This window comes from Urocitellus parryii, chromosome 1 (genome assembly GCF_045843805.1).
Source record: "Urocitellus parryii isolate mUroPar1 chromosome 1, mUroPar1.hap1, whole genome shotgun sequence".
NCBI lineage: Eukaryota > Metazoa > Chordata > Mammalia > Rodentia > Sciuridae > Urocitellus > Urocitellus parryii.
In genome coordinates, this window is record NC_135531.1 from 144,320,065 (window position 1) to 144,338,525 (window position 18,461).

Below are 18,461 nucleotides of genomic sequence, written 5' to 3' on the forward strand. Positions count from 1 at the left end.
GGTTTCATTTCAGTGACCTTTTCTAGCTGGTTGTAGCCTGTTTTTAGTATTTCTGCTGACTTCTCACCCTGTCACATTAGGTGTGTTATCATAATTTTGTTGTCTTGGAGACTGATCCACTTAACTCCTAATTTTCTGGTATGTCTGTTAACCCTATAAAGCTGAATGTTTTGTCTCATTCCCTTCTGAGAGATTTAATTAAATCATTAGTCACAAGTTTTTAATTTTGCCAATATTTTAACAAAATTGACATAGGTACATTAAGATAGGTTGGAAATCATAATCTAGTGCTTATATATGTATTTCCAAATGCTCTAGTTATTCATCTTTTACTTTTCTCAAAAGAAAAGACCTCTAAAAATGTAATATTTTTTAAGTTACCATCAATGGTATATTTGTTGCTCAATTTATGTTTATCTGGGTGTTCTGAGTCTGAAACTAAATAGATTAATCTTAAGGGATGCAAAGTGTCATGGGTCTGTATCTACTTCAGCTGTACCATTACCATGTTGTATGCCCACCAGCAATTTTTGAGTGATAAAACTTCTATGGATTTATTGATCCTACTTATTAGGTTTATTTTAATCATTTTCATAGGCATATAGTATTATCTCCTTGTGGTTTTAATCTGCATTTCCTTAACAATTAATGAAGCTGAATATCTTATGGATTTATATGATCTTTGTATGTAGTTTTTGGTGAAATTTCTCTTCATACTTTATGCCCATTTTTTTTAAAGAGAGAGAGAGAAAATTTTTTAATATTTATTTTTTAGTTCTCGGCGGACACAACATCTTTGTTGTTATGTGGTGCTGAGGATCGAACCCAGGCCACACGCATGCCAGGTGAGCGTGCTACCACTTGAGCCACATCCCCAGCCCGTGCCCATTTTTAATTGGATTATTTCCTTAATGTTGAGTTTCGAAAGTTGTTTATATATTCTAGATACTAGTTCTTTGTTGGATATATGGTTTGCAAATGTTTAATATTTTTTACAGTTTGCACCTTTTATTTATTTATTTGTGAATTTTTAAAAACATGTTTTCCATGTTTCTCAGGCTGGTCTCAAACTCCTTGGGCTCAAGTGATCCTCCTAAGGCCTCAGCCTCCCAAGTAGCTGGGACCGCAGTTTAACATCACCAATCCTGTTTTGTTTTTCGCTTTATGTACTGTACCAGGGATTGAACCCAAGGGCACTTAACCACTGAGCTACATCCCCAACCATTTTTTTTTTATATTTTACTTAGATACAGGATCTTACTAGTTGCTTTGGGCCTTGCTAATTTGCTGAGGCTAGCTTTGAACTCACTATCTTCTTGCCTTGCCTCCTGAGCCACTGGGATTACAGGTTTGTGCCACCACGCTTGGCCACCGAGCCTGTTTTCAACTTTATTTTTGTACTAGGATCATTCAAAGGGGAAGTGTTTTTCGTTTTGATGATTAATTTTTCCTTTGTGGATTATGTTTTTGATACTAAATCGAAGAACTTTTTGTAATTCTGGATTCCAAATATTATCCCCTATTTTTTCTATAAGTTATATAGTTTTGACATTTTATTAAGGAAGTCAAATAACTTTTGGATACCTTTGAGCTCTGTATTTAATATGGTGCAAGACTAGGTCAAACTTTACTTTCTTTCCTATTAATGTTCAATTGCTCCAACATCATATCTTGAAAAGGCTATTTTTCTTCCATTGAATTGCTTTTGTTAGAGATTTTTGTTTCATGAGGACTATTGTTCTACTGTTTTCTTTTTTCATACTGTCTTTGATTTTGGTATTAGACTATTACTAGCTTTATTAAATGAACTAAGAAGTTTCCTATCTTCTGGAAGAGATTGTATAAAATTGTGTTACATCTTCAAAGAGTTGGTAGAATTCTCCATTGAAACTATATTGACTAGGAGACTTACTTCAGGGAGATTTTTAAGACATAGTACCAATTCCTTCAAAAGTTACATAGGTCAATTCACAATATATATTCTATATTTAAATGTGTTGTTTGAGGGATTGGTCCACTTCATCCAAGTTGTCAAATTTATGTGTTTAGAGTTATTTGTGGTATCCACTTATAACCTTTTCATTTCTACACATCTGTGATGTTGGTTATTTATGCCTTTCCTCTTTTATTCTTTGTAAGTTTTGCTACAAGTTTGTCAATTTTACTGGCTCCTTCAAAGAACCAGCTCTTTGTTTTGTTTATTTTTCTGCTGTTTCATTGCTTTCAATTTAATTGATTTTTGCCCTTGTTTTACTATCTTTCTGTCTTTGAGCTTGGGTTCAATTTCGTTGTGTTGGATTTTTTCTTTCTTTTTCTGGTCTTGAGACAAGAGCTTTAATCATTGATTTCTTTGCTTTGTAGTCTACTTCATCTTATATTAATAGAGCTATTTCTGCTTCCCTTTGATTAATATTTTCATAAAATATTTTTCATTCTTTTATTTTTAATAGGCCTAGATTGTTATCTTTGAAGTGAGGTTTTCTGGTAGACAGAATGTAGTTTGGTTGAGCTTTTTAGCCTACTCTGCCAATATTGTCTTTTAATTGATTTAGGTTATTACATTTATTACAATTACTGTGATTTTATGTTCTCTCTGGTTTTGTTTCTAGTTGTTTTTTCCTGCCTTCCTATGGGTTACTTGAACATTTTCTAGAATTCTGTTTCAATTTGTCTATAGCATTTTTAAGTATACTTAGCTTTTTTGTGGTTGCTCTAGGTATTACATTTTATTTACTTTTCATAGTCTACTCATTTTATCATTTTAATGGTTTGAGTGAAATATAAAAATCTTACCTCCTTTTATTTCTCAATTCTATTCCTTATTTACATTATGATGGTCTTAGTTCTCTTTAACAAATATTTAAAACCAATTACACAGTGTAATAATTTCTGTTTAAACTATTAATTTAGAAAGTGTTAGAGAGAAGAAAAATCCGTTGTATTTTCCCATCTTTCTGCTTATCATGTCCTTTCATCATCTTCTAAGATCTATCCCCCATTTTATTTATTTATTTTATTTTTCTAGAAATATTTTTTTCTTTTTAAGAGAAAGAGCCATTCTTTTAGGACAGGCCCACTGGTGACAGTTGGTGTTGTAGTTTTCCTTCAGTTGAAAATGTCTTGGTTTTGTATTCATTATTGAAGGACAACTTTTCTGGGCAAATGATTCTGGATTTTCAGTTTTTTTTCTTTTAGCACTTGGAAAAATATTGGCTACTGGCTTCTGTCTTCTGTTGTTTCTGATGAGAATTTCACTGTTATTTGAATTACTATTCCTTATTAGGTACATTTTCATTTTTCTCTGTTGCTTTTAAGACTTCTTTGTTTTCATAGCTTAATTATGACTTATCTAGGGGTGGAATCTTTGCATTTATCCTATTTGGTGTTCACTTAGCTTACTGTATGTTGATGTCTTTTGCCAAGTTTTAGGGCTTTCTACTATTTTTTCTTCTAGTATTTCTTCAGCCTTGCCCTTTATCCTCTTCTTCCAGGGCCTGATGATGCAATGTGAGATTTTTTTGTTATAGTCTCACAGTTCCCTGAAGCTCTTTCTGTTCACTATTATTTTTTCCTAGTCAATTTTCTCTGAGTTGTTCAGACTGGGTAGTTTCTATTATTTTCTCCTTCAGTTTGCTAATTCTTCTCTTATTCCCCATCCATTTTGCTATTAAACCTAACCACTTAAGTTTTTTCCCTTTTTTTCAACTATTAAGTTTTCTGCTCTTTAAATTGTTTAAAGAGTTTAAACTATTAAACTAGTTTAAACTACTAACACCATTTAATAGTTTCTGCTCTAAAATTTCTGCTTGATTCTTCTGTACATCTTTTATTATTATTATTTCTTTGCTGAAACTTTCTTTTACTTTGCTGAAGATTTTTATTTCTTCATTTGTTTCAAGAATATTTCTAGGTGGATGTGGTGGTGCACGCCTATAATCCGGCTCAGGAGGATTGCAGGCTCGAAGCCAGCCTCAGCACAGCTTGGCAAGATCTTCAGCAACCTACTGAGACCCTGTCTCAAAAAAAAAAAAAATTAAAAGGGCTGGATTTTTGTGTTCATTCAGTGGTTAAGCACCCTTGAATTCAATCCTGGTACCAATATATGTATACACATACGTGTGTGTGTGTGTGTGTGTGTGTGTGTATTTCTAATTTCTCTCTTATGGATGCTTTAAAATATTTGTCAGATAATTCTAACATCTCTGTCATCTTGGTGCTTTCATCTATAGATTATCTTTTTTTCATTTGGTTTTAGATCTTCCTGCTTCTTGGTATAACAAGTAATTTTTGATTAACAGGTTTCTTCTGACATTGAGGGCAGGGCAACAGCACTCACTTTTTAAGGGCTGTAGAAATCCACATTTCCTACTTGGCCTCAGTTCACACCCCTAGATCTTGGGGCTTCTTATGCCTGGCTGAACGAAAGTGAGAGTTCTATATTGCCCCTGGTCTACTTCATCTTTCTGGAAGTGTTAAGTGTAGCCTTTCCAGTTTTGAGTAAACAGTGAATGATCAAGGCAATGGTTGGGATATTTGTTTTCTTCTTTTTTATGTCTATGTGTTCTAAATTTTTTAAAACAAATTTTAGAAATAGATTATTTTGTATTTTTTGTAATATGGAAGTGTACTACATTTTAGAATTACTTAAATCATCCATGCTACATTATGCTTTTTCTGGCAGTCACCAACTCTTTTCACAAGGGTAGTGGAATCAGAAGGAATATTACACTAACACAATAGCATAGGTTGTATTCTCTGAGAAGACTTCAAGGTGGAGTTGTGGGAAGTAATCTCAGGACCTTCACCTGTGGAAGAGACATGGATGAGAGCTGAGTGCACAGAGAAGTCAGCCTGGATACAGGCTTCAAAGGAAGCTCTGGGAGTAAGAGAGCCCTTCCAGGTTGATCTGTGCTACCCTGGGATAGCCAAGCTTTACTCATGACTTTGTCTAGTTCTGCATGTGGACTCTGGGAAGACCATTACCTGGATGAGGGAGTTCTCTGCAACTGAGGCAGTTTCCATAGTTAACTTCCAGCTGAAGGCTGTGAATGGGCCCATGCCCAGCACCTGGGGCCACAAGCCCTTCATTGAAGGAGCATCCATGTGGTACATCCCTAAGTCTGTCCTATAAAGATGTTTCTAATGGGAAGTATTTGAGAATATCACTTCTAATCTTTCTAGATCCTGTTGCAAAAGACAGGAAGTGACAAAAGTCACATAGTAATGACTCCCTTCCCCAATATTTCTCCTCACAGCAACCACTGTGACCTTTTCAAGGTGCAAACCTGATATGGTCATTTTCTAACTTAAAATGCTTTGGTGACCTCTTGTTACACCAAGGACAATGGATCTCGAAGCCTTACATCATCTGAGCCTGTCCCCTCTCTGGCATCTCTCTTACCTCTCTTACCCTGCCACCCATGACAGGCACCTTACTTTCTTCTTTCCATAGCATATGTTTCCTCTGCTTTAAAGACTCCACTCCAACATGACAATCCCATGAGTGATCTTACATTGCTGTTGTCAAAAGCTCCCTGTTATTTTTGTACTTATGTGTGTATGCCAGACTTTAATTTGGGGACACCTGTTAGTAATCAACCATCTTGTCTCATTGGACTTGCAGGTGCTGAATTGCTACCATGGTGATGAATATTGCTGCTAAAAATATTGTCCTTTATCTGATAGGGGTATTGACTTGATGCCCCAATTGATATTTTTCTCTGAAGGAAGAGGCCTGTTGTTTTGAAATACTTAGGTATTTTGTGATGAAATGTCAAGATAGAAAAGGAAATGCAGAGAAAGTGCCTGGCAGAGCACACTGTGGTGGGCAGGTACCCACTTCCACTTCACTTTAGTGGCATTTTTTAAAATTGTGGGTCTGTTCAGTCAACACCTTACAAGTTAGATAAACTATGTTCACATTAAAGAAGCCCTTCAAGGGGGCAAGGTGTTTAAAACAGGACTAGGAGAAGAACAAAAGATAAAACCATGGTCTGCACAATCATAAGGTTAAGGTATTTGTAGTCTGAATAATTCAGCATCTGGCATAGAGGTAAATTTGAGACTGTATGCCAAAGGTTTGGAAAAATTTCCCTTTTCTTCTACTTCATATGCAACCACTCAAATTCCTAGGGGGCCTTCCCCAGTGATCCTCTCAGACCTTAAATGTATCTCTTTCCTTCCTTCTACCTATGCCCACTATTCAGGTGTCAACTCCAAGGACATTTGAATTTCTGGTACCTGTTAGTCTTTGAGTATTGGAAATCATAAAATGGGACTTTCTATCCACCCACCAGAACAATGATGAAAGCTCCCCCCTATATTGGCACTCCACTATTCCTCCTAGAATACCTATTAGTTTCTCCACCTCTGTACACACATTGGTTTCTTTGGAGAGGATCCCTAAGTTTTCCTATAAACTCAAATTTTGTCCTCAAATTTTGTCCTCATAGATGCTAGTGTCATAGAAGAGAATAAGCCAAGAGTTGCAAGGCTGGGTAGGTCTCCCCACTCAGGCTCATACAGGTATACAAACTTCCCACAATCCAATTTTTATCATCTGTTGTTGTTTTCTTTTTTATGTGTTCTAAATTTCCTAAAAATAGATTTAGAAATAGATTATTTTACATTATTTTTTGTAACAAGGAAATGTACTCCATTTTAAAATTACTTAAAATCAAAATGCTACATATGTTTTTTCTGGTTATCACCAACTCTTTTCACAAGTTTAGTGAAATCAGAAGGAATATTACACTAAATGGCATAGGTTGTATTCTCTGAGAAGACTTCAAGATGGAGTCTTTCCATAGACTCATGAATTTATCATTTTTAAAAATTAAAGAACAATGCAGCTGGGCATGATGGCTCATGCCTGTAATCTCAGTGGCTCAAAAGTCTGAGGTAGGAAGATCAAAGCTAGCCTCAGGAACTTAGGATAGGCCTAAGCAACTTAGTGAGACCCTGTCCCTGGTACAAAACAAAACAAACAAACAAATAAGAAACAATTTTTTAATCCTTTTTTAAAAAATTGTCAATGGACTTTCATTTTATTTATTTATATGAAGTGCTGAGAATCAAACCCAGTGTCTCACACATGCTAGTCATTTAGCCACAACCCCAGCCCCAATGCAACTTTTTATAATAGAGATTTTTAAAATTTATATTCTCATTTCTAATGTGGAATAAGTTTTAAATTTTTAGAATCATTTTTAAGACATACATAATTTATATAGCTATTTACTACCTAGTATTTTGGACATTATTATTATTTTTCAGTACTAAGGATCAAATCCAGGGCTTCATACATGCTAGACAAGTGCTCTACCTCTCGGCTATACCCTTGGCCTCCTATTATTTCGTACCAATATATTTAAACACTTTCCATATTTCTGAATTCCACATGTTCTTTTTATGTCAGAATTTTCATTTTAAACTTTTCAAAAGATCTTTCAGAATTAGTTTGTCACGAACCTCTCTTGTGCACATATAAAAAGGAAAACGTAAGTGAAATAATTTGATTAAAGTATTTCTAAAGTAGTGACAATGATATACAACTGCTCCTTAGCTGACAGTAATTTAAAATCCATGTGATTTCAAAGATGTTAAAGTCACAATAATAAACTCCCATGGATACACCCTCTTGCTTAATATGGCAATTCACACTGTTGAAATTTGTCTGCCTCCTACATGTCACTCCTTTCACCCTGTACGTCACCACTGTCCTGAATTTTGTGTTTATCATTCCTTTATTTTTCTCTGCTTTCAGAAAATATGCACCACTGACCATTGTTTGATCTTATTTTTGAACTGTCCTACAGATGAAATGCCAAGGTATTTTATTTTATTACTCAACATTGTGTAAGATTCATCCATGCTAAGGTGAATGGCTGCTATTCATTTTCACTACTGTCTAATGGGCCCTGCAGGCATATACCAGATTTATCAATTCTTTTGCTTGATGAAAATTTGAGCTCTTTCCAGGGTCTTGCTGTTAAAATGGTCTTACTATAAACATTCTCCTATCTCCTGGTAAGCATTTTTGAGAGTTTGTCCTATGTATTTACATAGGAGGAAGGAGGATTGTTAAGATTGGATCAGAGGTCAGCAAACTTTTTCTGTAATAGGCCAGATAGTAAATATTTGTAGACTGCGATCCTTATAGTCTCTCTGGCAACAACACAAATCTGTCATTTCAGTGTGGAAGCAGCCATAGATGGTATATAATTGAAAGGCTGTGCCTACATTTTAGTAAAACTTTATTCACAAACCCAGGCAGTTGGCAAGATTTGGTCCTCTGAACATGGTCCGCCAATCCCTAATCTAGATAGAATCCCCTATCCCCAAATGCCACTGTACCCTTTCCCTTTTTCCCATGGGTTTGTAAAGACTGTCTTTTCTGAGTTTGTGAACTGGACTGAATGTCCATGTTCACAGACCTTCAGAAGAAAGGGAGGATTGGCCATGGGGACCTGGTGGGGGGCATTCATCCCATAGTCTATGACCTCCATAGTCTTAAAGAACCAAAGGCAGACAGGGTTGAAGCTTTTGCCTCACACTGGCTCTGCTACACTTCTGGTGAGAGGCTCTACCTGCCTGGAGTATAGGTAATGTCACAGAGGCCACTATGAAGTCATTGCCAGGCTGTGGGATAGAGAAATTCAAACAGAAAATTGCATTATTTTGGAGTTGTGTGACCTTTATTATTTAAACTGCAGTCAGGAAAACTGAAATTGGCTCACTGGGTATACTTCTGAGCCCTTGATCTCACAGCTTCCTGCTCTAGCTTCTATTTAAATGGATTTGGCTTCAAAGATGAACCTTTCTGTCATCTCAGATGTCACAGTACCAGAGATCTCTAGATCCTTGCCTTCCTGGGCTCTCTCCACCTTCCCCTCTATGTTGTGCTTTTCCACCGTCTTGGTCACGATGTCTAGCTCTCTATCACGTGATGTAACAACTGTTTTTGAACTGGGCATAACCATGAAGCTCCTCAAAAAAGAGCCAATTTTACTGGATTTCTTACTTAAGTTAACTGAACTAGTTGCAGATCGGCTCTTCCCCACTTTGTGAATTTTCCTGGACTCCTTGGTAGAGGAACTATGGCTGGCACTTTTGTGAGATGAGCCGCGTCCTTTCCTGTGTCCTTTGTCTTTCCTGTCATCTTTTGTTTTTCCGTGGTGTTCAGATACAGACCTATGGGAGGATGATTTCCGGCTCTTTTCCCTGCTTGCCTTGTGATGGGTTTCACCTGCTCTCCGGTGCCGGGAACTTTTCCTACTGGCATGTTTGTCCTTCTTTTCTTTTTTTTCCTTTTTTTCCTTCCGGCCTTCACTGCTGGTCTTGGAAACCTTCTGGCTTCCATCCCGTTCACACATATAGCCTTCGCTCTGCAAGGTTGATACGAGGGGTGCCACCGCAGCTGCTTCATCTTTTCCTGTCTTGGTTGTTGTACTGGTCATTACAGTCCCTGCAAACACCACACTCATGCTGCTGCCTGGGGAGATGCTGACAGCTCCACCTGAGGAGCTTTGCCCAGTGGAACCGCTTGCAGCACCAGCCAAGGCTACATTCACTTCTTCTGAGGAGACAGCAACTGCTAAAGCCTTGCTAGGTCCAGCTTCTCCTGCATCCTTGGTGGCTGCTCCTGCCAGGGCTGCAGTTACCGGGCTGGAGCCTCCACCTCCAGGCATGGTGGCTGCTATACCTAGAGCACCTGAGGCAGGGCTGTTTGCTGACCCACCTCCTGTTGCTGCCCCTGCAACAGTCAAGCCACCTGTTGTCCCTGCTATTGCTCCTTCTTTGGTAGATCCTGAAGTGCTGATGACAGCTGCAATAGCACCTTGAAGTCCCTCTCCTCCAGCATAAGCAGAAGAGGAGGCTCCAGACAGTTCCTGAAGCTTTAGAAGCCCAGAATCCTGATCTCCTTCTCCATGGATGTCTGAGGCCTGTGCCAAGGAGAGGAGAAACAGGTGAGATTGAAAAGGAGAGGCCAGAACTTTCCATTCCTTTTTCATCCTGGAGCTGAGCAACTCAAGATATTATCATAGGAAGAACCTTTGCAACCATCAAATCTAAGCTCTTATTTGTTACAAGAGTAGCATCTCTGTGAATAATCACTCAGTTTCACTTCAACCATTCTAGTTCCAAAGAAAACACAGAATCAAGTCCCTATCCCTGTGCAATTTCTTTTACATACATGTGCCTCTACCTTTTCAGATTTCTAGAAGTGGGATTATTGAGTCAGGAGATACATTTTACATGTTGGTAGCTACAGAAGCAAGTTTTGCATGTGTATGCACATAAGTGGGTTGTGTTGATTTAAAGAAAAATCAGTGCATGGTAATCATGGAAAGGCAAACATGGTTCAGATGAAGGAAGCACTTCCTAATTGCTAAAATGTACTACACTAAAAAGTTGATCTCATAGAGGTAGAGAGTAGATTAGTGGTTACCAGAACATGAGAAGGATATAGGGAAGGAGGGATGTGGAGAAGATGATTAACACATATAGGGGTATAATTGGACAAGAGGAATAACCTCTAGTGTTCTATATCACTATAGCATGACCATAGTTGGTAGCAATTAGCTTTATATTTCAAAGTAGCTAATAGGATTTTGGAGGATTTAGGAATCTAGCACAAAGAAACAAATAAATGTCTAAGTGTTGGGTAGGCCATTTACCCTGATCTGATCATTACACATCGTATTCAAGCATTAAGATGTCATACTGTACACATAAATAGGTACAATTTTATGCACCAAAAATAAAAATATATTTTTAAAATGTCCATAACAAATGAGGCTGTCTGGGTTTGTGTATTAAGAGTTCAAGAAGAGATTATATAATCAGAATGTCATAGAAGGGACTAAAATCCCAGGTGTGAGACAGAGTAGTTGATACATAAGATTTCTGACAACCAATCTTATGGGATATTTTGGAGAAGCACTTTGAACCTCCACTTGAGCCCCTTCTGGTGGCTCATTTGGCCTTGAGCCTTTTCAAATGCAGTGCATTTCCCAGCTCAGCCCCAGAGAACAACAAAAAACTTTCTAGGACCCAGTTTGAGATGCTCTCCCAAAGCACTCTGCCTCATTTTCCTAAGTCAGTACTTACCAGTAGACTTTTGTCATCCTCAGTATTTCCGTCCCCAGTCTGAATTGTTGGGGTACTGCTGCAGCTCTCTGCTGGTGGCCTCAGAAGATAGACAAGCTTTTCCCAGTAGCAGAAGAGGTCTTCTCGTACATCTGAAGAGGGACAAAGCTGCAGATAAAAAGTCCGGCCTGTGGCAAGCTTCAAACGCAGTTGCTGTTTCTCACGATCGTGGATGGAGATCTTGACAAACTTCAAGGGAAGTAGCCTGGTGAGCTCTAGAGTCTTCGCAGACTTCCGTCCTCTCCCTTTAATGGTCTGGCCACGTCTGGCATGCTCTTCACAGACTTTAGCAGGTCTGGCCAGCAGCATGACGTCAGGTAGTGGAAGGATGGGGCTGGTGGAGGCGATGCCCACTGTCACCATTCGAACACGGTTGTGAACATCAATCACCTCTCCTTTTTTGCTAATCTGGATAAAATCACTCTCAAACATGGGTGCATACTTGAAAATGTCGTACTCTCCTCCCTTGTACAGTTGTCGTTGCAGGTCCCCCATGGAGGTATTGAACACACCCATTGAACGGTAGCTGTGGGCTGTGTAGTAAGGTAACACACATTCGCTACTCCTGGGTCTCTTTATTCCAGACATCTTTGCCAGCCACAATTTGAGTCCCAAAGAGAGAAGAGGGAATGATGGCAACTGCCCATCTCCCTGCAAGGCTTCTGCCTCTGTCTCTTCAAACCACCTTATTTATCCTCTCCTGTCCTTTGTGACCTGTCACCATCACACACCCCTTTGTCCTCACCCCTGAGCAGCTACCCTCTCAAGGCTGGGTCAATAGCCTGTCTGCAAATATACCACCACCTCCACAAGGGCAGGCTGATCCTGCTAGGGTAGGCTGGATGTTCTTTTTAACCAAAATGTTGGGATGCTCAATTTATGAAATCATGCTGCTATCGTAAATATCTAGTTTGTATTTATTCACTTCTGGTGGTACAGATACTCCTCCAAGACCATCGTCCAGCAAATGTATTTTTGTTTCAGCTGAATTACTTTCTGGTTTAAGATCCTGGAAGTAGACTGTATGCCTGCCAAGAGTAGTGATTTCATTCCTGTGTGTGTAAATAATTTAAATGCTGGCAGGCACACAGTGGCTATTGAATGAATGGTCCAGAGGGGCTGCTGCTACCTGTCAGAACCAGAGTCTTTACAGTTACAGTGGTTTTCAGGATATAGACAATTTTCTCAACCATTTTCTCATCTGTAGGAGGTTAATTTTTCAAAAACATAAGTTTCTGGTGAGAAAACTGAGGCTTTGTAGTCTTGCTTTGGGTCAGATTCTAACCCAGCACCAGATTCTAATCCAGATCTTAGAACCCAAGATGGAAGTTTTTCTCTACCTCAAGCTGCATGGCTCACTGTTATAATCTTGTTCTACACAAATGTGTCGGTTAGCGATGTGTGGGGACATAACTGGGAACCACAGGAGTTCATAGAGGTCCTGAATCACCATAGGATTTCCCATACTGGTATGCCTACTCCTTTACCCTTATGTCTTTTTGATAAATCATTGACATTTTGTTTCTTTGAAAAGCTCTTCAGAGAAATTGTGGCAAAGACAACTTCCTGGAGCCTTTCTTTTTACTTTACACAAGATGATGAATCCAAATTCCCCCTCCCCCACTTAGAAAACTACTTCTGAAATAAATGCACATCCCCCATATGCAGTAATTCTTATGTGGAGGTCTTGAAATGAACTTCAGTCACAAAATGTTCTTTTTCATATCCCTCGTGTTTACTCCAGTGCCTAACACATTTCAACTTTTCAGCAAATTATGTTCAATGAGATTTATTAGTCATTCATTTATTCATCCAACAAAATTTAATGAACAAGTATTTTGTTTGGGGCCATATAGAAAGGGAAATGCAATAATAAATTTCTTTACCCCTGAAGAGCTAAAATATGAAGAGCTAAAGATGTTGAGTTACTTCTCTAAAGAAAGAACAAAGTGCCTTCTTTTGTATTATGAGGGGATAATTGCTAAAAGTCAACACTATTTTTAAAAAGTTGATTTTCCCTTTCTACTTATATTACCATATATTAATATTATCATTATGTAATTATGTATAGGATACTCAATGATATAGAATTCTCAGGTGAATCATAAAAATGATGGATAACATGATCATATTATTGAGAATTTACTATAAGCTAGGCATAGTTCTAACTGCTTCACATTTTAAAAAAATTTAATCCTCACAATAGGATTAAATATAGGTATAACTATATTTAATATAGGTATAACTATTATCCCTATATTTTTGAGGAAAAGATCAAGACTCAAAGAAGACTCAACTTTAACTTCACTGAGACTCAGACTTCACTGAGTCTTCACAAGACTAACAAGACTCACAAGACTCACAAAACTTCACAAGACTCAACTTCACTGAGGTCACAAGAAACCAAAAGATATGAAAGTTACAAAATATGGCAAAAGTTAAATTGTACTACACTAAGTCACATTAATAGAGCAAAAATATACAATTACCATGCATAATAAGTTCATCCATTCTTCTGGTTAATATTATTAAATGCATGATTTGTGCCAGACCCTGTTCTAGGTTCTGAGAATATAGCAGTAGATAAAATAGACAAATATCCTTGGCCTTATAGATATTTGTCTTGGATATAGACAGTAAACAAGTAAGTTATACAGTATGTCCAATGCTGGTACAGGGTATGGAGAAAGATGAGTAGGTATGTGGGATGGGAGTGTGTGCAGGAGAAGGGGAGGTGGTATTTAAGGAAGGCTCAATTATAAGTGACCTTCAAGCCAAGACATAAAAGAGGTCTGGGAAAAAGGCATGTAGACATCTTGAAGAAGATCTGTCAGTCAAAGGGTATAGCAAAAGCCTATGACCCTAATGGCTGGTATGTTTGAGGAACTCCAAGGAGGGGACAGGGAAAGAATGAAGTGAATTAGGGAAAGGGTGGTTGGAGATGAAGCTAATAGGCAATCGGGAGATAACAGAGAAGCAAATCCCATGAATGGGTATTGTAGGCCATTGTAGTCTTTGGCTTTGCTCTGAATGGGAGATGATCTGATCCACATATAAAATGATCTTTCTAGCTGCCATATTTAAAAGAGTTTGTATAGGTGCTAGGGGGACAGGAATGGAGAATGAGCAACTCCTGCAAGATATGATGGTAGGAAGAAGTGTAGTGGCAGTGAAAGTAATGAAAGGTGACCAGCCCCTAGACTCATTTCAGTTGAGGCAATTATTATGTTGAACAATTTTCAGTAAATGTTAGTGAAAAGGCAAGTTGTAAAATAGCACCCATAATATTTCATATAGGTCTGAATAAAAAATTGAGGGAAAGAAGGAGAGAGAAAAGATGCACATGAAACTGATAGTAGGAGCTATCTTGGGGCAACTTGTCATATGAGAGAAATAGCAGGAGAGGGACTATTTTTAAAGTATTCCCTTTTAAACTTTTCAAATTTTGTTCCACTGTATATTCTACCACCTCTATACAAATAAATAATATTTGGTTTATAGATTGTAAAAATATTACACCATTAAAATATATTCTTAGAATATTTATTCATTGACTCAAGCCTTGTTATTAGAAATAAAGTCAGTACATAGCTTCATCCAAATTTAATTCTGACACTAAATTTAAGAATTGGAGGATGAAAGTCCAAAATAATGTTTAAATTCATTTTCGGAATTTTAAAACCTTGTGAAAATTCATTGTGTTCTTCCAGAGTTTAAAATATGACAGTCAATCAAGATATAGTTATTGATCATCCACTCTGTGTTCATCATTATTCTAAAAATATTCAGGTTGTCAAAATATGTTTCCGACATTTTAAAACACAAACCTGACACAAATATAGAATGATCCTATGTCAAAGATTTAATCTAATTAATCAATGGTGGATGAAACAATACAATAAAGCTACTTCAAAGGACATTTAAAGGAACAGGCACTGGCAATAGAGAAAGAATGGTGAAGTATCATTGTCGATTTAGTTGCAAAACTGGTTAAATGTCTCCAGTGCAATAAAATTATAACCTTGGGGCTTACCTTTTCTACCAAACATTAATTATTTGCATTGATTCTTAATGGAGATCTACAAGTTACTGTGAAACTTCACAGAGCAAAGACTTCTAATCAGTAACAGATTTCTTGGGGTGTTGAAAATGTTCTAAAATTAAATTGTGATAGTTGTACAATCCTGGGAATATACTGAAAATCACTGAACTGTACATTTTCAAGGGATAAATTTTATATTGTATGAAAAATATCTCACTGAAGCTGTTAAAAGTACTTGCAACACCAGTTTTGACTGGTTGACACAATTCCATTTTCTTCTTTCATTCTCTTAGATAATTAAATGATCCTTACACAGAACTTTAAAGATATTGAAAATACGTGTTTCCTGCTTTACATGTTTTCTATGTACAAGTTTGGGGTAACTTTTTTTAACAAGAAATATGATGGAGTATGTATAAGCTCTGATCCTAACTTCAGAGGAGTTACAACTAATAAGAGAACATAGACTGAAGCCACAGAGACAATAGGAGATGGGCAGATAAATATGTGATAGGGTAATAGTGAATGAGTTCAGTGAATGGTGAAACTAATAATATTTATCACTATATTTAGCCAATGGTAATTATTTTGTAGTAAGGAAAATGTTAAAACCACAATTCTTTTTTAAAAATAGAAGTTATCAAGTCTATTATGAAATTTACTTGTGAATTCACCAGATATAGAATAGCCAAACAATTTTTAAAAGAACAAAAATAGTTTCACTACCTGATTTCAAGACTTAACACTATTTCAATCAAGAACCTCTGTAATAGGCAATGAAGACAGATATATAGGGCTACATAGGTGGGTTGAGAAATAGTCTCACATGTCAATCGATTTTTATCACAGCTCCCAAGATATTTAATACAGTAGGATAATATTTTTTCAAAACAAGAAAGATAAAAGCAAATAAGAACAAATACAACAAAAAAAACTCGACCCTGTATGACATTTAAAAAAATTACTTTTAATGAACCATTGGCTTAAGTAAAGAGCTTAAACTATAAGTTTTGAAGAAAATAGGGAGAGTTCAAAACCATAGTTCTAAGGATTTTTTTTTTTTTTACATTTTAAATTGGCCCAGTGTTGAAGAGATTTGAAGAATGAAAATACAAGCTGTACTTATAGAGTATTTATAGACACATAAGACTACAGGTCACTGAAGACTACCTGTACATTTATGGTGGGAAGAAGTTTCAAGTCAGTATCTTTTGTTCCCCGTGTATTATTTTGAAAAGCAAGGCAGAGAGACAGCTGTATGTAGCTTTTTCAGTGAGTATGCAGCCTAGTGAGGGGAGATGTTATGAGCTAGGCAGGATGTGAGGGTGGGGAGATTTCCATACAGTACACAATATGTACCTGCTGGGTAAATCCCCAGGCCTAAAATAAATCCACAGTGCATTTATGTTGATTGCCACAAGCCAAGGTGTCGTGGGATGAGTTGTGGTTTGCTTTGGGCACCTAGGACTTCAGGAAGCCAACTTGATTTCTGCCTTACCTTCTGATGACAGAAAAGACCCGCAGGCACAGAAATCTTCCCCTGCGGCTCAGTATGCAAATCAGCCTGCTCCATCCTTGGTTTAAAAGGAAAATGAGCTGGTACACATCAAAGAAGTCAGACAGGCGATTCAAATAATTTTATTTCTCAACATTATGATCCTACTAGTGTCCCCTCTCCTTTCCCTGCCTCCCTCCTGTCCCCTTCATCTACTCTGCTCTATTTAGCTTTACTCTGAACCAAAATTCTTTCCTGCTCATCACAGTCTTAGGACAGTTTCCCTCTCACCCCTTCTTAGTTGATGCTGTTCATAAATTGTGAGATGTCCCACCTCAGTTTATGTATTTATTTCTTTGGTGTTGCACTGAAGAAGACTGCAACTAAGCACATACACACAAATCATAAAACAGTTAACACTTAAAAATGAAAATAAAGATCAGAAACCATATAGAAGTAGAGGAAGGTAAGTGATTCATGAGATAAAATAATTATTGCAAGTAAATGTGATATTTAATTCTGGAAAAATATAAAATATAACATTGATTATCACTGAGAGATGAGATTAGAAGGGATTTTTAATTATATTCGCTGATCTGTTTTTTTCATAAAGAATATGTATCACTTTTGGAACCAGATACAGATGTATTTCAAAAATTAGCTCTGAGCTTCTTGGCCACCTCAATTATCACTGTCTTCTAGTCATGTCAATGCTTTCTTTTAAATTAGAAACAAAAATATTTTTCAATAATATTATTATTTTTTTAAAGAGAGAGAGAGATTTTAATATTTACTTCTTAGTTTTCGGCAGACACAACATCTTTGTTTGTATGTGGTGCTGAGGATTGAACCCGGGCTGCACGCATGCCAGGCAAGCGCGCTACCGCTTGAGCCACATCCCCAGCCCCAACAATATTATTTTTTTGAAATTCTATAAATTTAAAAGTGAAACATCTCTCTACCCTCCCAGTTCCACTGCTGGAAATTTGATAATGTAAACTTCTTTTAAACTCAAGGCACTTGTCCACTGAGCCACGCCCCCAGCCCTATTTTGTGTTTTATTTAGAGACAGGGTTTCATTGAGTTGCTTAGCATCTCACTTTTGCTGAGGCTGGCTTTGAACTTGTGATCCTCCCATCTCAGCCTCCAGAGCTGCTGGTATTACAGGTATGTACAACCATGCCTATAATGTAATATTCTTTATATTGCCCTGTGCATATACATATATGTTAATCTAGACATAAAGCATTTGTATTATAAGAATTAGATGTGCTGTACATGTTGTCTCTACTTGTTTTATCTTAGCAATATTTATTGTACTTTTTTAGAATGATACATTATAAATATATTTTATTCATCTTCATGATTATGTTAATATTCTCCTGTATGGGTGCACCATAGAGTATACCTAGTCTTTAACTGATGCATGCATAGTTTCCATTATGAAAAACACTGAAGTGACTGGAACACCCCATGTAATCTCAGTGACTTGGGAAACTGAGGCAAGAAGATTGCAAATTTGAGGTCACCCTCAACAATTCAGTGAGATCCACAGTAAATTAGTCAGACCTTGTCTTCAAAAATTGTTGAAAAGAGCTGGAAATGTAGCTCACGGCAAAACACTACTGGGTTCAATCCCCTGTATCAAAACAAACAAGACCACTGCAGTGAATATTTGACACAGGTAACTTCTCTGCACTCATGTTGCTTTTTTCATTAGCATTGTAGTTCAAGAAGGAATAAGGATTTGTTATTTTTGTTTTCAAAAGAAAC

At 37.1% G+C, this 18,461-nt stretch overlaps 1 protein-coding gene across 1 annotated transcript; it reads right to left on the reverse strand.

Moving 5' to 3' along the window:
* Nucleotides 1-8,789: 8,789 nt before the first annotated feature.
* Nucleotides 8,790-11,739, reverse strand: Garin3 (golgi associated RAB2 interactor family member 3). The gene is made up of 2 exons (XM_026388353.1): nt 11,113-11,739; nt 8,790-9,944 (listed from the first exon to the last, which is right to left on the reverse strand). The coding sequence occupies exons 1-2, from the start codon at nt 11,737-11,739 to the stop codon at nt 8,790-8,792; spliced, it is 1,782 nt and encodes a 593-aa protein (XP_026244138.1).
* Between the last annotated feature and the right edge of the window lie 6,722 nt (nt 11,740-18,461).